General features: G+C 43.5%; 3 protein-coding genes across 4 annotated transcripts; all 3 read right to left on the bottom strand.

The window, feature by feature from the left end:
- Positions 1-943: 943 nt before the first annotated feature.
- On the bottom strand, positions 944-3,906 carry LOC133926912 (zinc transporter 10-like). Its single transcript, XM_062373084.1, has 5 exons — positions 3,850-3,906; positions 3,514-3,571; positions 2,649-3,409; positions 1,679-1,828; positions 944-1,574 (listed from the first exon to the last, which is right to left on the bottom strand). The coding sequence occupies exons 1-5, from the start codon at positions 3,862-3,864 to the stop codon at positions 1,269-1,271; spliced, it is 1,290 nt and encodes a 429-aa protein (XP_062229068.1). The 5' UTR covers positions 3,865-3,906; the 3' UTR covers positions 944-1,268.
- An 887-nt stretch (positions 3,907-4,793) lies between these two features.
- LOC133926911 (uncharacterized) lies at positions 4,794-10,138 on the bottom strand. The gene is made up of 6 exons (XM_062373083.1): positions 9,585-10,138; positions 9,435-9,475; positions 7,923-8,086; positions 7,744-7,846; positions 7,412-7,581; positions 4,794-5,682 (listed from the first exon to the last, which is right to left on the bottom strand). The coding sequence occupies exons 1-6, from the start codon at positions 9,860-9,862 to the stop codon at positions 5,176-5,178; spliced, it is 1,263 nt and encodes a 420-aa protein (XP_062229067.1). The 5' UTR covers positions 9,863-10,138; the 3' UTR covers positions 4,794-5,175.
- Positions 10,139-13,001: 2,863 nt separating this feature from the next.
- On the bottom strand, positions 13,002-19,886 carry LOC133926910 (probable phospholipid-transporting ATPase 4). Of its 2 annotated transcripts, none has more exons than XM_062373081.1 (11): positions 19,697-19,886; positions 17,385-19,322; positions 17,185-17,295; positions 16,645-16,921; positions 16,441-16,529; positions 16,270-16,357; positions 15,958-16,197; positions 15,755-15,880; positions 15,535-15,633; positions 15,240-15,431; positions 13,002-13,949 (listed from the first exon to the last, which is right to left on the bottom strand). In XM_062373081.1, exons 2-11 carry the CDS (start codon positions 19,202-19,204, stop codon positions 13,293-13,295), a joined length of 3,699 nt encoding a protein of 1,232 aa, XP_062229065.1. In that variant the 5' UTR covers positions 19,205-19,322; positions 19,697-19,886; the 3' UTR covers positions 13,002-13,292. The 2 variants fall into 2 exon arrangements, with proteins under 2 accessions (XP_062229065.1, XP_062229066.1); XM_062373082.1 differs by having other exon boundaries at positions 15,958-16,167; positions 19,697-19,885.
- Between the last annotated feature and the right edge of the window lie 2,429 nt (positions 19,887-22,315).

The following is a 22,315-nucleotide window of genomic DNA, read 5'->3' as shown; positions in this document are numbered from 1 at the left end:
AAAGGGGAGGAGGATCAGGACATCTTACCTATCTTAAAACAACTATCCCTATATTTTTTTTTTAAGTAATAGAAAAATACTAAACTCACGGTTTGAATTCGTGTTCTTGTCTGCACAGTGAACCCATGGTGAAATCCTAGTGGCCTGGCGCTCTGAAACCTGGTCGATTTCAAGCATCGATCATCCTCAAAGACGCCTCCTTGGTGAGTCGTTGACTCGTGGTGGTGGATCACAATAAAGACGCCTTCTTGCAAAGGTGCGATAGGGTTGTTCGGGATCATGGCAACTTGCGTGCAACTTCAACATGATCTACCATGTAAAAGATAAGAACGCATCGGCAACATTATTTCAGCAGTTTAGTTTCCAAGATCCATATTCTTGAATGTTTACAACTAAAACCTTGCAGGACAAAGATTGACAACCAGGGATTAATGTAGATCTGCCGATCTGCACAGGTTGGAACTCGAGAACTCTTTTGTTCCCTGAACCCATAATTCCTTGTGTGAATCAAGGAAAGCTGTTCAGGCCACAAGTCATGAGGAAAAATCTGTATGTTTCTAATAAAATATCTTAATGAATTAGCTGGAGGCAAAAGGAGAAAAAAGAAGAAATTACAAACAACAATAACAGCAAAAGCAAATTGCTTTCCTCCACCAGTTAAGGGTGTGTTAGAGGGATAGATGCCCATCCACTTTTTTTAGTTTTTGGTTGGAAGGTGAGCTGGATAGATGATCATCTTAAAGAAATATTTTTCTCATATGCTGGATGAACTTATCTGCCTAAAACTATTGCCCATCTTAGTCCCCATGAAAGGAACAAACAAACCAAATAATGGAATATTAATCAGTATTGCAATTTACAAGAAGCTAGAGGGCAGATCCTGCGATGAAAGGCAGGCAGCTTCATTAAAGCCTATGCATTATTTCCATTCTACTCACTAAGCTTATCTCCAACAGATACTCTAAAAACTTATCCCATATAATACTATTACAGCATCCACTATTTTTTACATCTCCAACAGCTACCTTATTTCCTATCTTATATTACTTTTCTCTTTCCTCCGGACCCACAGTTATACTGTATAAACAGTATTGATGGCTGCTACAGTAGTCTGCAAATTTGAAGCATAATCTTCTCACTCCGCAACACTGTAGAGCATGATACCGTATCGGTTGGAGAGCTTTGCAGACGCTAGGAGGAGGCAAAAGAACAGAAGACCAGTCAGCACAGTAAAGCGGTAAATGGATACGGGAGCTATTAGAGCTGGCCTAAGCCCAGATGGCCAGAGATGACATGGCCATGGCACCAAGGAACAACGCAATATACGAGCCGACTTGAAGCCTCGGGTTGCAGCTCATCCTCTTGCTAAGGAAATCAGCAGCAATGAGATCCACTAAAGCCATGTAGATCAGTATACCAGCCGACATTGAATCCAGAATACCCTCCACCACCAGCGCTCTAGGGCTGTTAGTGTTGTAGAATGATGCGATGCCCGCCCCGACGGTGATCCCAGCAGGTGTTGTGATAGCGAAAAAGAAAGCCATCAGGAGTGAAGAGAAACACTTGAACTGAGCCTGAATTGAAGTCATAGACAACAAACACCGAGTCACAACTCACAATCATATTTCCTTCAAGCGACAAATTGTAACCCAAATCACAAAAGGAAGTAGATGTTAACCTCAGAAATGCAGCCACCCAATGCAAAACCCTCAAAGAACTGGTGGAAGGAGAGGGCAGCAACCAGAGGTTTGATGGTGCATGGGCTCTGCGAAACGCCCAACGATAGCCCGATGATCACCGAGTGCGACACAATCCCAAGCTCGAGAATCTGATCAGCAGTAGAGCAGATCATTGTTCAGAGCTTATAGTAACATCGAGGCAAGATATCACATTTCATATCTCTGCTATTCGTAATAGTAACAAGAAACCCATTCATATTTAGCACGATAAGAAAATTTGCACTCAATGAACCAGGGGACATAAATGAATTTAGTTTCTAGTATATAGTGTTTGCAACATCAATTGATACATCATTAGGAAAGAGAAGAAACAGAATCACCATCGTAGGCATGCTACTCCACTATAGTGCTTCTTGAATTCAAGCATTTAGGAAAGTATTATCACTTGATCATTCCCCGTGACTAATATATTTGCTTCTCAAATTAGTATTGCTCGTACAAGTGGCTACAACGAGTGTCAAAAGAGTATTTTCTACTATGACTTTTGTGAAGAACAAGTTGAGAAATTGTATTGGTGATCAATTATTGAATGACTGTCTCATGACATTTATAGAGTGAGACACCGTGTGAAATTGTATAGGTTAGTATTGACAATGTAATCAGGCTCTTCCAAAGTATGGACATCGTGTGAAATTGAAGTTGTAATTTTCTTTAGATTCAAATTATATTCATGTAGGGTCATATGGTACTCTTACTTGAATAAGCTGTATTGCATTTCGCTTAATTTCAACCTTAATATCATTGGACTTGTGATGTAGTGCATATGTTATACTAGAAATTGCAATTGTATGTAGCCGGTGTGGAATGGGCACACCCATGTTTTCTAGATCCGCCACTGCCCACAAGCAATGTTAATACAATGTTAACTTGAGTAGAGTTAATTTTGTAGGATGAAGACCATGAACGTACCTGTGAGACAACAACGTGGCGACCTTGGGACGGCTCCTCATCATGTCCATGGCCATGGCCATGTCCGTGGCCGTCATACACCGCTCCACCATCGCACGCGCCATGCCTGTGCGCGTGGCTGTGGCTGTGCGCGGCCGCGTGCGCGCGCATCCCCACGATGTGCATGGCGTCCTTCTGGCCTCCCCCGTCCCTCCCTTCACCGCCGCCGCTGCCACCATTAGACGCTATGATCCCCGCGAGCGCGCCGTCCTCGAGCAGCGACGCGGTCTCCTCTTGGCCGCTGGCATTGGCGGCAGCGGCGGCCTCCTTGTTGCCGTTCTTGCGCTCGTACAGGTGCGTGCCGACGAAGTCGACGACGAGCGTCCCGAGCGCGGCAAGCATGGCGACGAACCCCGGGAACGGGAAGCGCCGCCACGGCGTGGCCGGGAGGCACGGATCCGTGAGCGCCTCCTCTGCGTCGTGCAGCATGTGCACGAACCCCGTGGCCAGGATCACCCCCGCCGCAAACGCCTTCGCGAGCACGAATGAGAACGCCTTCGCCTTCGCGGGTCCGTGAGCGCCAAGATGGTGGCCTGAGCCGGATGAGGGCGCCGCCTCCCCTCCACGCCGGCGGACGACGAGCGGGATCGCGACGCCGGCCGCGCCCGCGGCGAGGATGGCCGCGATGGCCACCATCTTGAGCCGCAGCGCCGCCCCCTCGTCGCGGCACTCCTCCTCGTCCCCGCCGCCCGCCGCGCCGCAGCTCAACGTCGAGACCGAGGCTGCCATCACCAAGCGGTGCATGCCCCCGTCAGAATCACAAGCTCCCACGACCACGAGTGATTCAGTACCCAAAATAATCAAAAGGACCGGATTTCCTGCCTACCTGCTATCTGCTGCAGGTGGGTGCGGAGGTAAGGGACGTACGACGACGACTCCATTTCCTGCAATCACAGCAACGCAAGAACCGGATTTTCAACAAAGATTGCGACCAGCATTCGCAATTCGGCGACGCCACTTGTTCGTGACGAAAACATCAAGAAAAACTAAGAAATTTCAAAGGAAAAGAAAGGGGGAAAGAAAGAAATGCAACAAGAAGATAAGCAGGGAAGCAAATGCCGAGTCAAAAGGAGGCTGCGGCGGCAGAGCGCACGCGGCGAGCCACGGATCGGGCCACCGCCTGCCTACCCTAGGGGATAGAGAGAAGGGAGGTGGTGCTCACCTCGAAGAACGGCATCACCGCTGGCCGCTGCTGACGCGATTCTTCGAGTCCTACACGGCGCGATGAATTTTTATACACGCGCGCCCCCACCTCTCCACATCGGCGGCGCGCGGGCCCCGCGCGGCGAGAGGATGTCGTCATCCCGCCACGCCCACCGTAAGATCTGATCCTACGGCGCGGGCGCGGCCAGCGCGGAGTCTGGGCCCTTCTTGATGAGAGGGTTTGAAACGGGAGCGGGAGCGGGAGCGGGAGCGACGGGCCCCGCTAGTCAGTGGCTCGTGGGCGCATTCGAATCGGCGGCGGTGAGGTGCGCGAGTCCGGCCGTGAAGCAACGATGTCGACACCATGGCGACGGAGGTGGGCGCTGGGACGAGTTGTTGGGCGACTGGACCGGACGGAGCGAGCAGGCCTCTTCTGTTTGGACTTTGCATGCGCATCTGCCTATCTGCGTGTCATCGAATCTCCAGCAGTAATCAACGGCTGCTAATTCATGAGTAGGAGGACTTCGTAGTTACCATTTGAAACTCTGGGATTTTCTAAATCGTTCCAAGTGAATTTCCAGCGAAATTTCTGTGAAACTCTTGTGTTCCAGTCGACGCACCTATCCGAGGACAAACAATACCCAAAGGTCAACCTGTCGTTAGGGATGTGCCATTAGACAGAAAGGACATTAAAATTGACAATCGCCATCTAGTGCATGCCCATGGCCGTTGTTTACTCGTATACTTATTCCTCGGCTATTTGCAACACCAGGAAAGAGACAAATCATATGTAATTCCTGCTATTCAAATGTGCCAACGGAAAAACAATGACAACAATATGGAGGCAATGGTAGAAATTAAAATCTGATGGCATCTGAAGCATCAACCATCTTGTGGGAGACCCACTGCACAACTACGACCGTACACATGCATGCATATCAGAAATGCAATCAAGATGCCAAATTATCCAATTAGAAGCTAGTCAAATCTTTTCTCAGCTGACTGGTGACAAAATGTTACATCAAATACATTTGTTCCATCACACCATATTATTACTACTACCACAATGTTCGATTCAAGGGTTCTAAGGTTGGGTAGTAAACTAAAGAGAATACAACAGGAGTTTTAGCTGTAGCTTATAAAGAAAGCTCGAAATGGTTCAGGGTTCAGCGACTGTAATCTACAATATTTCATGCCGGATACAATACATCGCAAAGTATCAGAAAAAATGTTCTGATGCCACTGATTCGACAAGGTGGATGCCATGTTACATCTTCTCAGTGGGACAAATCAGGGAGGGTATAGATTTATTATCAGATCCTAGAAGGCCTCTATGATCCAATGGTCATTTTCCATATGGGTGGTATCTGCTCGAGCCCCGGCCACCTGCGCTGCTGCCACCACCCATACCTCCAGCTCCACCGTAACCACCATATCCTCCTCCACCATAGCCTCCTGGCGCACCATATGCACCACCTCCATAGGCACCGCCATATGCCCCATAGGCACCATACGGACTTCCATACATGGAACCACCATAAGCAGAACCAAAACCTGATCCAAAGCCAGCATTCCCCCCATAAGCACCAGCATTACCCCCATAACCATACCCTCTGCCATAGGCACCATACGCTGTACTATCATAATAGGCTGCACCAGCTGATCGATAGCCACCTCCATATCCATATCCACCACCACTGCTGCTGCTCCCAGAGCCGGCCCCGCCGCCACTGCCGCCGCCGCTACTACCACGGTAAGAACCACGGTAACCACCACTCCCATGACTATATCTCCCGTTTGAGCTTGAATCACCACCGCCAGGTTTCTTTGGTTCAGCTTTCTTTATTTCAACCTGCAAAATTACAAAACAAGTTGAGAACTTGTCAATCATTTTTTGAAGTTTACTGCACCCGGATGATACATTAAACATAACAGTAAAACTATAAGATTAACATAACTACGAACCAAGATAAAATTATGCCCCTCACTACTATCTCCAAATAACCAAGGGAGGAATGTTGCATGCACAGAAGTCAAGACAACCTAAAATCAGGAAGGTTCAGAAAGCAAAAGTTTTTCTATCACCTGAGCACTCTTAGGTGATACCAAGTCATCCTGGCATAGGATGCAGACAACATAGGTTGTTGCCTAAACTGGCAGGGGCTAGGTGGGTCGCAACAGGGTCAGCGAGAGTAGGAGCTTCAAACCTAAGCCACCAACAGCAGCCTCCAGCTCAGTTCTGCCACCGCCGCTGCTGTCCAAAGCTGGCTGCAGTGTCAATGCACTCCAGGAAGCCTTCCGCCGTTGTCCAGGCCCTTGAAGACTAGGTCACCTCCCACTGGTCAATCTTCCTTCCAGGGTCGCTCACCCCTCTTCTCTGCTTGAGCTGCTGATTTACTGCTCAACCCTCTTTCTCTCTGCCCCTTTCTGCTTGTGCTGCTCTGCTTCTATATGAATGCTGTGGCTGCACTGCACAGAGAGAGAGGAGGTGGCTGTCTGTTTGGGGGTGAGACAGAGAGAGATGAGGTTGAGTTTGGAGATCAATTGGATCATATTAGGTCACTTATGCAGTGAGAGATGCATCAGTTGAGAAGTGAGAATACTGCTATTATGTACACTTAAGGTATTATTAGTTGTTATCTACAGAACTTGGGCTAATTTGCAATGATATTACGGTGCTATATCTTCTACTTTGTGGTCTATTTTATTTAATTTTCTGCCATGTGAGTTATTATTTGTTATTTCTATTACCACCATCTAACTGCTGCCTATGCATCCTGTCGCCTCGTGCCCACTGCAATTTGCTGGAACGCTGTGACAATCATGCATCTGAGCAGCTCAATGGGTGAGTGACCTTATATATACTGGGTACATCAGTTTAGCGGATCAAACATATATGCGTTCTGGATCATTTATCTTGTATCTCAGATTGCACAAGCTCACCTGCTGTTTAAAGTGTTAGTGTATAGAAATTCACAACAATATGCCATAACTCGTCATACGTAGTTTTTTCTGCATCATAAGTGTATGTTTTTAAGGGAAACAATGACATCTGAAATTAATTTTTTGGCCATTTGGTTCAGCAAGAAAATAAATTATAGACCTCCAAATCTAAAAATTCAAGCAAAAGAATAGGCAGAAATTGCACACTGAGAAGAGCAGCTACGGTTTTGAGCAATTTACTCTTGCTAATATATTGAAAGGAATATACTATTTATAATTTCTCAAGACAGGGTCATGCAAGCACAAGCAATATTCTATCAAAAGTAAAAAAAAAGTATCAGATCAACAGCACTTCATACTGCATGCTGCCAGTTTAACTCTGAACTTACTAACATAGTTGACTATGTACTTAGCAAACATAAACAGTGTTCAAGCTCAAAGTACAACAGTTAAACATTATTCGGACAACAGGGACACAAAATTAGATCCTCAGGCTATTAACAAAATTAAGTGAACAAAAAATAATGAAATTAGTAACACGCCAAATTATATCATTTGCTAATTGAACCTAACATCTGCTATCAAGTCAATGATATTTACTATCATGGAAAACACAACAGTAAGAGAAAGTATGTTACCTGTTTCCCTCCAAGATCATGCATTCTCCCCTCTGACATAACCCTTTCGACAGCATCCTCACTTTCGAATGTAACAAAGCCAAAGCCTCGTGAACGCCCAGTGCTATGGTCAAGCATAATCTGATGCTCAACCACCTTCCCGTACGAGGAGAAGTGCTCCTTTAAATTATCTGGAAGGTTCATGTCAGTCATGTTTCGCATATGAAACAAATATTTTCAAGACCCAACAGTTAACTGTTGGACAATTCAAGTGATTATGACTTAATAGTTGTGAATGACAGGCTTGAGATAACTTTTGCTTGCAAAAAAAATGCTTCAGTTTTGCTAACAACCTTCAGTAAGAGATGACGGGATACCACCCACAAAGATCTTTCTTGTCTTAGGACCATCTTTCGATGACATTTCCTCTTTCGGAACAGTCCTTTTGACTTCAACCTTGATAAATAGAAGTCGTGTGAACAAACTACAAATTAAGTTCACAACTTTGGGATGTTGAACATGGATGCCTTACCGATCTTCCATCTATAACATGTTCATCCTCTAGAACCCTGTCTATCACAGATGGATCGGAAAATGTAACAAATCCAAATCCACGTGGCATCCTAGTATGCTTGTCCTTCATGATCACAGAATCAGTTATAGCTCCATACTTCCCAAAATGCTTAGTGAACGTTTCTGCATACAAGCAAATGGAGCATAAGAAAGTCAAGCAGAACAAATGAGTTTCACAGCAAAGCAAAAAGAAACAGAAATGACAAATCTATCAAATCCTAATTTCTTAATGAGATCAGCAATCTATATTTTAATGTTTCTTTAATTGCTGTAGAAGGCTCCACTAACCAGTACAAAGGCTTGAAACAGTGACATGCCTGATAACAGGCTCACAGACAGCTTGGGAACAGATTCAAAATATAATTAGTGGACAAGGTTTATCTTGTGTATCCGTATAACTCGAGTTAAAAGCTACAGCCTACAGCACATTGCCCTTGCAAGACTGCAAACTAATAACATAACATTAAGAGACTGATGCTCCCATGATCAGAACACAAAAAAATGCAACTGAATAACTAATAAGGTAGGATACAGGGATAATACAGCGTCAGACATGCCAGCTCCACTATAGAACATCAATAAATGCAAATAAATTATTACAGCATACACTGTGAGACATGCCTCCACTTAATTTTCATTCAACTGTTCAAATGAAAAATAAAATCCTGTTTTCCAGTTCAAATCATATGCAATTTACACATTTCAGCTTCCTATACATGCGCATCTATGCACACCCCAGTTACAGTTAATTTATTGTTTCTGTGTTATCAGACATAAATGCAGAAAGATATCATTGCACTCCTGCAAATCCAACAATTGAAGTCCAATCTATATTGGGCAAATGGTACATTTACAATACTAAAAATTCTCAGTGACAAGATGTGATAGGAAATAAAGCAAAGAAAGTCACGACTTCTTCATGATGGCTACATGTATTAAAATGCATGTTGCATCAGTGAGAAATGCACGGAGCAGAGTCACTCAAACCACAGAACCGACTTGATAATCAGACAAAGATTGTGTAGAAATTTTCCTTTAAACTCCCACAGAAAGGCCATGTCTGAAATTCAGTAACTAAGATTGGCTCAAATCGTCAAATTCTATTTCTGATATTCCTATTTCAGAATATGCTGATAGAAAATGAAGTGAAGGCTTGCTTCCTACAATATGAGAAGGTAGTGATAGCTCCGACTCAAAAGAGATTCTTCCATACATTAGCCTAAGTGAAAACATACTGTATTAGTGAATCATGCAACCCAATGTAGAAGCAAAGATGTCAAATGGATACAACTTTTCAATGAAACATGTTACAGTTAATTTTCTTCTATGTTCATCTATAGCTAGTAACTAGTTTTTCTTTGCACTGTACTTTTTTTCCACAGAATGTTATGTATGGCAGCAACATTTCACTTGATATGACTAAAACAGACTCAAATTTAGCAGATCCCCCATAAGAATTCCTGCTCTCTACCTTCAGTGGTCTCCCAGGCTACACCCCCTACGAATATCTTCCTGCAAAAGCACGTACACGGACGCACCAAACCAGAACCGTCAGCCAGACCCAATCCAGTCGAACAGATCAACTAAACCAAAGCAAAGACCTAGTGCCCAAGGAACTCACCCCGACGCGTCACCGACTCCCGCATCCGCGGTCCTGCCCTCCTCGCCACCGGCGTCATCATTGCCAACGCCCTCCCCTCCACCTCGGTTCCCGCCTCTCGTTCCCTCGGCCACCGCCTCCGCCAGCCCGGGCCCCCCGTGCCCCTCCTCTTCCTCCTCGACTTCCTCCTCCTCGTCCACCTCCTCCTCGACCTCCTCGACCTCTTCCTCCTCCTCTTCCTCCTCAACCTCCTCGTACCCGTTCATCGCGTCCTTGTCCTCCTCCCCGTACCCCGCCATACCGCCCGCCGCGCCGACAACCACCCGAGCGGAGCTCAGAGGAGGACGAAACCCTAGCTCCCGATCGAGGCGGCGCCGGCTGAATTCGCCTTTGCAGGAGCCTGCGCTGTGGCGGGAGGGGAGCAGATGAGCAGTAGGGTTTAGGGTTCGCGGGTGGAGCAAACCCTAGCGGCGCCGCTCCGCGGAGAGAGAGAGCGAGAGGTGGAGATGGCGGCGAGGGTAGGTAGTGTCGGGTGAGCGAAGGCGAGAGAGGTCGGCTCGGGGGATTTTAGCTCGGTGCGTGGGGTTTTTTTTTTTTCGCCATAAGCATGAAACATTACCAGGTTTAGCGCAGGGAGGCCAAGACATAATTTTTCTCTCAGAGGCAACCATTGTAATGGTTGTAATTGGAATAACTAAAACTAGGGTCGTCAAAGTTTTTTGAGGAGACATTTCTAGCTAAAGCATTCACAATGTAATTATTTTCTTTTTAAAATATGATAAAAATTTAAATTGATCATTCTTGTCTTTTTCTCGGTGTCCTTATCATGCACCTTATTTTTCAATCTGGGATGATCTCTTTGGGATTTTCAAACATAAAATAAGACATAAATTGCTTAGAGAAAATTATATTATTGAACCTACAATTTATCTATAACAAAGAAACTAAGAAACTCAAAGCTTCTGCATTTAGGAGAAATTCAGCTTGTGATGTCCCTACTTGAATTTGTAAGATCTATTAAACTTGGTTTTCTAAGTAAGTTATTTGAAAAAAAAAAATCTATAGGACTAGGTACTTTGAAAGATTCAAGCTCCTAGTGTGACATGTGTTCTCCTTCTTGTCTCTTGTATATAGATAAAAAAGACGATATAAATCAGAGTCTCGCGAGGTTCTATAAAATCAGATACTATAGAATTTCTTTCCAGTTATTTGAATACCAAAACCAACCTCCCTTATGTATTAAAAGAAGCATCGGCTAGGCGCATGCGTTGGAAGCGTGATGTGATTCGTGCGGACATCAAGAAAGTCTTAGAAGCATATCCCTGCCCTTTTTCCTGCAACTTCAAGCTAGTTTTCCTTTTTTTTGTTTTGAATAAATAAAGGATTGGGCTAAATTCCGAGTGTGGGTAATATAGCATGCATATCTATTTTTAGTAAAATTATTATCTGATGTCTCCACCCTTTTCTATTTTTGGTAAAAGTTTGAGAAGCGACACAGGTTGCAAGACACGCCCATACGGGATGGGAAGACCATATGTTCTTCTCTTATTCGTCCAAATATATAAAAGCAATTATATTAAATGTATAGGCAAATTAGATAGATTAGCGAAATAGAAAAGATGTAAAGGCAAATTAGATATATCTGTTCCTTCAATAAAAATCAGAGCAATTTGTATTGTTCCTCTCAACAAAATTGGTTTGATTCTGATTTTGCCTGAGCAAATCAAATCTAAGAGAAAAATTAGCATAAACAAGTTGGTAAAAATTAGAGGCAAATATTTGCATATCCGCAAACAAAATCATACAAACCTAAAAAGCAACTTCAACAAAATTTCACAAGAAAAAAATAGGATGAATTTGGAGAAGCAAAATAAGAGAAAAAGAAGTAACTTTAGATATTTTGTAGGCAAATTGGTACAAAAATCAAAAGCAATTTTCCATAGGTCGTACCCAAAGACTTATAAAACCAAAGCTGAAATCCCCAAACCAACCAACATATGTCCCCAATCCATCATCACATCACCGAGTTGCGCCTCAGATCCTCAACCTTCCCAAAGCATCGAGTAGCCACCTGCATGCCCGCTTCTGCACGTGAAGGGGAAGAGCCATCAACCATGGAGAGGCAGATCAAGCTGGCGCCCAATGCGCCCCTCCTCGCGCTACATTGCGCTAGGGCATCACTCTCCTCACCTCCCTCCGCCGGCCCTACGCGTCTTCCCTGCCACCGCCGTCGCATGCTCGCTAGAGCTCATTCAACTCCTCTGCCACCGTCTTCGTTACCGTGGTAACACCTTCACCCCCCTCCTCTGTCCTCCCGCATGAGAAGATAAGGAGAGATGCTTAGATCCAACGACGAGGAGCTAGATCTTGGTAAGGTTGCCCTCGATTCGGCACCATGGATCCTATGACGCCTCCTCACATAGACGCCAAGGGGGAGCCACCTGCTGCGCTGGTGGTTTGGATTAGGCATGGGAAGTTAGAAGGATTGAACGGAGGAGAAAGAGAAAAGTGATTTGTGAGTCCCATTAGATGTAGAATACGGAGTCATGAGGTGGACGTTCGGTGTGGCGTGAGGATAGAGATGTCAACACCCGCACGCTAGAAAACTAGTCTTTACCATAAATAAAATTAGATTTTGTTCTGATATAAAAGTATTGTGAATTGTAAATCAGATCTCATAACTTCTAAATGGAGACAATTTAACTCTTAAATACACACACCCAACTTTTAAGTAAAGAAAACCCTACCTTTCAAAACTAAGGAAAATAATAAAACTATAACTTTTGATATGAATTTTTCAGCTTTGAAATTCAAAATTTCAAAACTTTCAACTCGATTTAAAAAACCTTCAACTTGAGTGGTCGAAACGTTCATGTAGTGATTGCTCACTACCTACTGTTACAACAAGGTGAGATAGTATGATTGTCATGTGAGCAAAATTGTTGCAATGCGCCTTAAAAAGTTCAAGTTAAAAGATAAGCTGCAGGACCATCCGGCGCACACGCAAATGAGTGACAGATCAGGAGCACATTGCTATTATTTATGACGCCCCATAAGTTACCTCTTTCGTTACTACTCAGATGCCTCTTGTTAATCTAATGACATGCGAATATTTCAGCGTGTTCTGAAAAAAAGAAAGAAAGATAACGTTATTCCTGATGATGGTTTTGCCTACAAAAATGTTATGTTATTTCCTCAGTCCCAGTTCAAGGATCAGGATGTTTTGGGATCAAGTAACACAAGTTTCAGCTGATCCTGTATGTTTACCACCCAACACCGAATATTGTTATGTTTGGAGCTCGACGGAAACAGAACTCACATGTAGAGTGTCTCACCCACTCCTACAGGCTATAGACAAAGAAAATTACAATACATGAACTCGCATGTACTACTGCCACCACTGTAAAAAAAGAGTGTCAAGAAATTACAATACATGAATAGGCAACAAACAAAATTGCAGATACATAGTTGTCAGCTATCTCAACAAGTCGTTTTTTCAGCAGGAAGGAGCTATACTTTTTACACGGCTGGCTTTGCAACTTCTACTAGGGTGAACACCACCAATTACACCCCCACATTCCTTACACAAAATGGAGAAAAATAATCCCACAATAGAGAAAAAAGAAAATAATTTCGCTATATTGCTCAGAGAAGCTAAAGACCACTGCCTTGCAGGAGCAAACAAGGTGGCAACTACTGTTGACAAACCTGTCAGGTGACCGAAATTTCCTACGAAACTGTATGAATTGTTAATGCTGGGCCTTTCTTATGCAATTTCCCCCTAATCTGCTTAATCTTTGCATCGACCCTCGCGGTGAAACCAATCTTTGTCTTCTGCCTGGCCTTTGACCGCTCCCTCTTCCACATTGTCTGGTCTTCCACATCTTTCCGTAGGTACTTTATCTCTTGAATCACATGGTGATCAAGTGGATTGCACGATCTCTGGTAGGATATGTGAATCAGGTAGGGGATATTGCAAGCAGCAGTCACTAGAAGTGTCGCTGCCCAGTACAAGGGAGCCGGCCCAAGGACTTCCAGCAGAATCTTGTAGTTGTCGCGGGACCTTAATGTCATCCCATAGGCGAGGATGAAGAGATACCAAGTTGTTATGCTGCCCCACACAAAGAGATGCTGAATCCATGTGAAATGGCTCATTGTTAGCGCAATCTGCATGTTGACTGCCCAGATGATACAGGTGAACATGGTAGTTCCCACTGCAGCCATGTCAGCAGTCTGCCCCCCAGCACGGATTGCCTGATCATAGAATATACAGAGGTTGAGGAAGAATATAGCCAAAGATGAGTAGAGGCCATTCCCCATCCATCCTAGGATCCGATACCAATCGAAGAAAAGGTTCTTTGGCCCTTGCTGATATAATGCTGGGAACTGCAAAATGCAAGTCATGCCACGTCAGTATATTGATATACGAACGATTAGTAGCATTTGATGGACAACCAGAAAAGACTGCCCAGGTCCTACAGTACAAAGGACCTTCTAGTATCACCCAACAAGATCAGAGAAAAAGTAGCTAGCATAAAAGTTTACTGGGCAACATGTAACTACTCATCCCCAAGCCCAGACACGATTGATTTGATCTGGGTTACGTAAAAACATAATGGTGCTAAGAATCAAACTTATGTGCATTTGCATTTCTTTGAAACTTCAGTCAGATTCTAATTTAAGTGTAAATACAACCTTACTACAAGAAGTTGAGAAGTACTAAAACCAAAATTAAAATACAAACAATAGCCACAACTGTCCTGACATGGATGTGTGGTCTTCAATCTGCTTCGATTTGTTCCTTAAGCTACTTGTATTAATTATTACAGATGCTGTGCCAGACAAACCGCTTGAACAAAAGCATGGGACCAGAAACTCAATTCGTGGGATGGCTCAAACACATGTTGAAGAGATATAAGTTAAGTCTCCCAACACCGCGCAGATATTAACTCACTATCATTAAAACGAGTACCCATGTACAATGGCAGGTATCCATGTATGCATCATCGACTGACTTGTGCTTTCATTTGGATGAATGAATAACTGAATCAGATAATCTAACAACTGAGACAACATTCTATCGAATACAGAATGAGGGAAAATAGTATTCAATGCACACCTAACCATCTCAAATTTCAAGGTTTTCTGTCAATGGCTAAAATCTGTAGATTCATACACATGATTTGAATGAAAGTAGAGCCAAAGGTGGATAGAAGTTTATGCATAACCCAAATATATATGGATCAGAATAGCATGAATGCATATTAGTAAGCTGAGATCCATGATTTGCTAGTTTTCTTATGCTAGCCATATCAAATTGTAGTGCTGTTATACTTGGTGCCATTCAATCTAGCCCCCGATGGAAGACTGATAAGCATTTGAGTACAATATGGTGATCTGAAATATACCTAGTCACTAATAGATGTAAGTGGCCTCCATGGAACTCTGGGTGCTGCTCAAGAAAAAAGTTTGGCAAACGATCTTTTGGATATAAGCTAATTTGTTAGCTTCTTTTGCGGAAGCATAGTGATATGGATACAACAAAAAATCTTCTATCACTACAGCACAATGCAGCACACACCACATTCCAGAACCAATCCTTAATTCCCATTCTAAGCATGCTTAATTTCTCATAAGCCATATGGTTAAAAGAAAGAAGGATGTTTTATCATATACCTGTAAGCAGATTTCGGATGAAACATCTTGCTCAAATACTCCAAGTGATATAACAGGAAGCGAGGTAAGAACAACATTGAACAGCAGCATAAACCAATCATCATATACAGACTGCCCAGAAAATCCAGCAAATGCCTCAAAGTAAAATATTGTAAGCCCAAAGGCAATATTCTTGTAAAAGAAGTAGCAGATCTGCAATTCAATAAACAAAGACTTAATAAACACAAGACTGAAAATATAAAAGAATCTAACTCAGTAGAATGTAACAAATAAAAGAAGTGCTTCAAGCAAGCACCATTTGGGCGATTCTCTTGTAGCACCAATGCCCATGGACAACAAGGAGTCGCTCAAGGAACCGAAACTGGGAAATTGAAAAATCACTAGCCATCACCGCCTGGCAAAGGATAAGAACCACCGTTAGCCATAACATAATCACTGATTCACTTCTGTGGTGTTATCTAAAAGTAGCACTACACTAGATTTGGGAGTGGATTATCATAATCTGAACAACTGACCTGCATGCCCTCCACCCCACTTATACCAACTCCAATATCAGCTTCTTGAATCATGCCCACATCATTTGCACCATCACCTATTGCTAAAGTGGTTTGTCCAATACCTTCTTTGACGAGTCGGGTCACCTACATGGTGGAGGAGCAAAGTCAGCACCGCTTTATGTAGCAAGTACAGATAGTCAATTGGTGATAGGCGAAGCTACCAGTGCTTTCTGCTTTGGAGACACACGGCAGCATATGACAGAAGCACACTCTATTGCCAGATTCAAGAACATATGCTTCATGTCATCCTCCAAAGCAAATGCCAGAGCTTTTCCATCAATAACTAGAGCAAATGCGGCATCAGGATCCTTGTCCAGCTTGACCATTTGTGACCCATTGGCGATTTGCAACATGAGACTCTCTTTTGCAGCCTGCTCAATTGTCAAAGATGAAAGCAAAGCCTACCATAAAGAGAATTACTGTGTAGACTAAAGCTGTCTATAGTACCAGAGAAAAATGATGCGCAGAGGTACCTTTTTTGCATCATGGGCTACTTGGTCACCAGTAGGTATGGACAAACATATCCGTTTCATGCCTTGCCTCAGTAAACTGCATGCATATCTGTAAACAAAAAAATATATCATAAAATATCATTCACAATTATTCCTTTCAGGTATCGAAAGGTTCCTTTGGCAACAGCATACCCGATGTTAATTGCAGTTTCCATCTTATCACCTGTTAGAACCCAGATCTTGAGACCTGCTTGCGCCAAACGATCTATGCACTGAGGAACCTGATAGAGCACAAGACATAACTTAGAAGATAGAACAAGTCCAAACAGTTACTATCATGATAGCAGGACCCAACAACATATCTTAACAATATGAAAATCAATTAATAATTTTTACCCCTTTTTGTAATTTGTCCTCTACTGCCGTTGCACCAACAAGTATCAGCTCTCTTTCAATCAAATCAGAGACTCGCTCGAGTTGCAACTCTCTATCAGGCCCAATAGTGGTCTTTGCCTTAAGAAACTCAGCACTCCAAGAAGAATATTCTGATTCCTCAAGCAACCTATATGATAGGGCCAAAGTTCGCAAGCCTGCCTCACCATAATCATTCAGATGCCTGGTCGTATCAGCTTCATACATCCTTCCATTTTTGGCCAGTCTATCAAATATGATGCTGCTCGGTTGGGAACAAAGAACAATGAAGGAAAGTCAAGCTGAAGCAAAAAAATGGGCACAATGATAGAACAAACAACCCAAGCATGTTGGCAGTACCTAGTAAGTAATCAAGTGTACAAGTTGCTCCTTAAGAAACACATTTAAGTTATCATTTTGACTAAGAAAATGCCATAATGTCAAATTATGAACGCGGATGGCTTGATGGTACAAGACTACAAGATTAGTTTAAAAAATTGAAACATAAGCGCCATAACGTCCTACCTATCTGCTCCTTTGCAAAAAAGAAGAATTTGACCATCTTCATCCTTCAGAATTACGGACATTCGTTTTCTTTTGCTGTTGAATTCCAATAGATTGAGAATCTTGAACTCCCTAAAATCACACTCAAGTATTAAGAAAAACGAGTGACAAGGAACATGAACAACTAAGGGTAAATGCAATAACAAATACTAATATGCAACCTCTCAGTTGTGCCCTTTGAAGAAGTGTGTTTCTCCCTGACAAAGACGCTTGATTGTGTTCTCTTAAAAAATTCAAACCCAAACTCTCTGGCTGCCACAAGAAAAGCCCCCTCATCAGGTGATTCTGCTTCATAGGTAATAGAACCAGTTGCATCATTTATCTCGGGAATCGCTGTGTGACAAAGAGAAAGGATCCTGAAAAACAGAAGAATTGTAGAAGAATTTGGTTCCTTGGTCCAGTTCCCTTGCATAAGACGGTCATCATCAAAACTGAAGCTTTTTATGGAGGCCTTTCGGTTATTTCCAACACTAAAGTTAACGCCTTCTACCAACTGGATTTCGTCCTCATTGTTCTCCTCCCATACGTCTTGTAAAGGGATGTCTTGGTCATCAGCACCTGAGGCCATCTGCTTTGCAGCAGCAAGTTCAACTTCACTTGAACCCACACCATATGAAACCCCAGCAATTGAACACTTCAAGAAGTCCATCTGATTGCAGGTCAAAGTGCCAGTTTTATCCGACAGAATAGTGTGAACCTGGCCAAGCTCCTCATTCAAGTTTGATGTACGAGCCTGAGCAGTAATGCCAGTCTCCTCATCAAACATATGAATGTCCTGGTTAATGAAATGTGCTTGCAATACCTTCACGAGTTCAATCGAGACATACAGCGAAATTGGAATCAAATACCCATAAAGAATGAGTGCTGTGATGAGATGGAATATCCCAGAAAGAGCAGGGTGCGATGGATCATCCAATTTATTTGAGTTTTGTGGCTGCAAGTACCACCAGTGGGGCAAGTCTAGTTTGATTCTCACAGCAAAACCAATTGAACTGATGAGAGATATCAACACAAGCACAGTGAATAGAATGTATATGATCAAATCCATCTTCCTCTCAATCCTGCTCCTCTTGGAAGGTGATTCGGTTGAATTCTGCATTACCTTACTGTCATGCCCAGTAAAAATGACCACTCCATAGATAAAGGCTGTATTCCTCAGCTTTGAGTCCCTGAGAAGTATCTGAAACGGATCGATGGCGTACACCTGCCTCTCATACTCAAGGTTGCCAACGAATGTATACAAGCTCGGATTTGGATCCTCACAGCGTATCATTGCCCGGAAATCCTTAAATGACTCATCCTCTTCCAATGGCAGCGTAACTTCGAGTGACCTCTTCACCTTGAGGTTTGTCTCGCCATCAAGGTTCATCGTCTCAACGTAGCAAATGCCGTCCTCATAGCTTGACGACAGCAGCAGTAAATCAGCGGGGAAGAACTGGTCCTTCTCGACCTTGACCACATCGCCGACACAAAGGTCTTCCCAATGCCTGTACCCGAATTGGCCATCCCCGTTGTGCACGGCAACCTTGCGGTTGTTCACTTTCATGTCCTGGATGAAGCGCCGCCAATCCTCCACCCCCTCCTTGATCATGCTGAGCCCCACGACGAAGGCCAGCGGCGCGATCATGCTGACAGGGGAGAAGGGGCAGACCGGGGTGAGCGAGAGGATGGCGGTGAGGAGGAAGTAGAGGTTGGCGACGCGGCGGAACTGCTCGAAGATGGCCTTAGGGAAGAAGGTGAGGACGTTGTACTTGGTGGTGGAGATGTAGTTGGTGGGGTACTTGAGAGGTTTCCGGCGGTGCAGCACGGGGTTGTTGCAGTGCACGACGCGCGAGAATCCCGGCCCGCCGACGGCGGATCCGCCGTCGCTCGCAGCAGAGGGGCCCGCGGCATCGTCGGTGGCAGGGGTGCGGAAGCAGGAGAAGGTGTAGAGCTTGCTCCACCGAAGGCGGTCCCGCCGCCGCCCGCCGACACGGCCCATCTCGGCGCGTGGTGCCGTCAGTTCCCGGTTGCGGCTACGCGGAGCGCGGCATTGCAGCCCCTAGATCAAATCTTGAGAAGATTTGTTGCGAATCCTTCGCCGCCTGCGCGAATTCAACCTGCGGATAGGGGAAATCAGTCCGTGATCTCGCGAGAGAAATTAAAAAACAGGAAAAAAAACCAAGAAGTCAATCAAAATATACGGAGAAATCTCGCACCACCAAATTCCGGAATCTAAAAAGAACGCGCGAATTTCACCCGCATTTAGCGCAGACAAATTCACCTCCCCGAATTTACCAATGGAAAGAACAGCGGAAACAAAGAAACAAAAAGATCATCCAAAAAAACAGACCAAAAAAGGCCCCTAAAAAAAACCGCAACGCGAGCAAATGCGAAGAAGCAAAGATTGGGGGAAGAAAACCACAGGACCAAGAACCATTAGCACCCATCTCGGGAGATGGAAAGAGAGGGAGCCGGCATGGCGCGCACCCACCTGGGGGTAGAGAGAGCGGGTGAGAGGCCGAGGCGGCGTGTCCGGCGAGCAGGCGGCGGCGGTCCGATCCCGGCCTCGGGATTCGCGCGCGGCAGCCGGCGACGCGTGGGGGACGGTGGTGGGGTGGTGGGCGGAGCGAGAAGGGAGGGGAGAGAGAAGGAACGAGGTGGGGAGCGACTAGCGAGAGACGGGGGAGGTGGCGTGAGGGAGAGAGAGAGATTAATTAATCGAATTAATTTCTGGTTAATTTAAATTCCGGATTTTTTATTCCCGCTGCGGTTCACGAGAGGCCCTCCGGAATGGGATCCTTGTGAAGTTAGGTGACTCAAATCGATGCGTTGGATTTGATATCGATGAATCAGATCTAATATGATTTTTAGTTATAGCATTGCTGCCCCAGTGTTTGAATCTATGATGTAAACTGTTTACGTTTCTGCATTTTACTGTTTCTCTGTGACTTAAAAAGTCAGATGTTTCGATCTCAGGCCCTCCACGCACGCAATACGACATAGCAATGCCGGCATAGGAGGGGCTGTGCAGTTTTGCTTCTTCGTATTTCATTAATTCGCCAAATAAAAAAATCTAATTTCTCTGTTTTTTATTTCTTATTGTTTTTATCACTTGTAGTAGTATATGATAGGAGTATATTTTAATTTAGTTTGGATTGGATATTTCAGCACGTAAAATACGTGCTCGGATTTGCACGTTGCCCAAGTCGTGCGTTGTTGCTGTGGAGGACGGCAAAACCTTGCTCCATTCGTGACGCGTTAGTTGCATGAATAGAGTTGTTTGGTCTGAGTCTCAGCTAGCTTTACTAAAATTTTGGCGTGGCCTGAGATTTTGTTTTCGTTTAGTTCTCTGCCAAATTTTAATATGCCAATAAAAATTTAGTGTTGCTGACTCATTTCTACTGCTGATGCGGGTGAGAACCAGAGGGAGCAAAAATTTGGCAGCCCAGCCGAAGAAAGCCAAAGCTACATGGCAGCAGCCAGTGCTGCTCGGATTCCAAAACCTATAAATTAACAAGTTTTAAATGATTATATCTACTAAACAGTATATTTAAATTATGACATGGTATATTGCTTATAATTAAATTTATAAAATAAAATAAGATCTTATTTAAGTATCTTTGGTCATAAGAAAAAACAATAACACATGGGTTCCACATTTCATACTCACAACATTAGTAAGAATCGGTAAGGCTAAAATTCAAACAATACTTTTTCTTCCGCATTTTAGTATTAACTGTGAATTAGAAGGCTACAGTTTAAACATTAATTTTTCACCTATATTTTAATATTATCCATGTTTTGATAACACCGAATAGCCCCGTGGACTGCCGAGCGGAGGAAGCTAGAAGTGAGCAGCAGATGGAGGTAGGAGCCATGTACTCCAGCAGGCAGATTGACACGTGGGAACACATATGTAAGTACATTCTCCTATAAAAATATATGATGTTTGATATATAATTTTAACCACTATTTTTTATTAGAATATAATTATAACATATAATAAAATATAATATTATAAAAATATTTTTAAAATAAATCTATATATTTTTATATTTTTAAATTAAATATAAAACTATTAACGGTTAAGATTTAACTGTTTAACCGGATGTTAATTAAAACATCAAATATTTATGATAGAAAAGAATACTCCTACTCTTGTAAATTATTAGACCAAAATACGCTCCAGATATTTGATGAAGGAAGAGGTCAAAAGTAGATGCCAACAGACGTCTTTCTCGAAACATCAATCTTGGAAATTTGAACAAACAAATAGAAAGCGTCAAAGCCACGACAATTCACAAATAGAGGTCAGAGTGTAATGGTTACCTTTACTCTTTATTACTAAATTGGTATGGCTTAAAGGGATTTGACAAGTACGGCTACTCTTTACTAAATTGGTACGGTTTAAAAGGATTTCACTAGTACGCCCTCCAGTTTCAAAATAGCACAGTTAAGATGTCACGTTGGAATAGAATTAGAAAACTTTTTAATCATGTCGGTGCATGGAGTATAAGGTATCCTGTTAAAATGGTCTCTAAGAAATATAAGAACTAATGATGTATATTTTTTAAAAGCTAGTCACTTATACGACCAGGGTAGGAAGTCACGTGATCAGTACGAGTCATACGTGACTAGTCTAATTGAGACCACGTCTGAACCCACGACCAGTCCCACTGGTAGCAGGGCCGAACTTGACATAAACTGTTCAATCACATTTATTGATATCTGCTCAAGTGTTTTTCCTTCCCTAGACGCCTTCTCTTACGAACAAAGTTATAAACAGTACAGAAAGGTAATATCCTGTCTTGTGGCATTAAATGTTACGGGGTGGAGCATCACAGATTAGCACGGCGCCAGTAGGTCAGACAGACAAGTTGATAACGGTGTCAGTAGGTCAGACAGACAAGTTGATAACTCCACATATAAGTGGCAGGCAGAGCACCCGGATGAGACGACGTGACAACCAAAGATCACGGCGCACGACGAGAGGATGTATCAAATCCTCAGGGCAAGTGGGCACACTTTATCCTCTGTAATAATGTCTTGGGTTGGATATTAGGATGAGCAGAGTCCTCTATTTGGACCAACATGTAAGTTCTCCTCCTCC

The sequence above is a fragment of the Phragmites australis genome, chromosome 8 (assembly GCF_958298935.1).
Source record: "Phragmites australis chromosome 8, lpPhrAust1.1, whole genome shotgun sequence".
Taxonomy (NCBI): Eukaryota; Viridiplantae; Streptophyta; class Magnoliopsida; order Poales; family Poaceae; genus Phragmites; species Phragmites australis.
This window is presented reverse-complemented; position numbering and strand designations above follow the sequence as displayed.

Bases quoted from the DNA above. Each gene is read 5' to 3' on its own strand.
- LOC133926912 (XM_062373084.1), bottom strand. The intron at 3,410-3,513 runs GTAGGCAGGAAA...TGGTGATGGCAG, and splicing joins CCACCTGCAGCAGATAGCAG to CCTCGGTCTCGACGTTGAGC. The intron at 1,829-2,648 runs GTACGTTCATGG...ACTGCTGATCAG, and splicing joins GCCACGTTGTTGTCTCACAG to ATTCTCGAGCTTGGGATTGT.
- LOC133926911 (XM_062373083.1), bottom strand. From the start codon at position 9,862: ATGGCGGGGTACGGGGAGGAGGACAAGGACGCGATGAACGGGTACGAG. The intron at 9,476-9,584 runs GTGAGTTCCTTG...GTGCTTTTGCAG, and splicing joins GGAGTCGGTGACGCGTCGGG to GAAGATATTCGTAGGGGGTG. The intron at 5,683-7,411 runs GTAACATACTTT...GTAATTTTGCAG, and splicing joins ATGATCTTGGAGGGAAACAG to GTTGAAATAAAGAAAGCTGA.
- LOC133926910 (XM_062373081.1), bottom strand. From the start codon at position 19,204: ATGGGCCGTGTCGGCGGGCGGCGGCGGGACCGCCTTCGGTGGAGCAAG. The intron at 15,881-15,957 runs GTAGCTTCGCCT...TCCACCATGTAG, and splicing joins CTCCAAAGCAGAAAGCACTG to GTGACCCGACTCGTCAAAGA. The intron at 15,634-15,754 runs GTCAGTTGTTCA...ATCCTTTGCCAG, and splicing joins GTGGGGTGGAGGGCATGCAG to GCGGTGATGGCTAGTGATTT.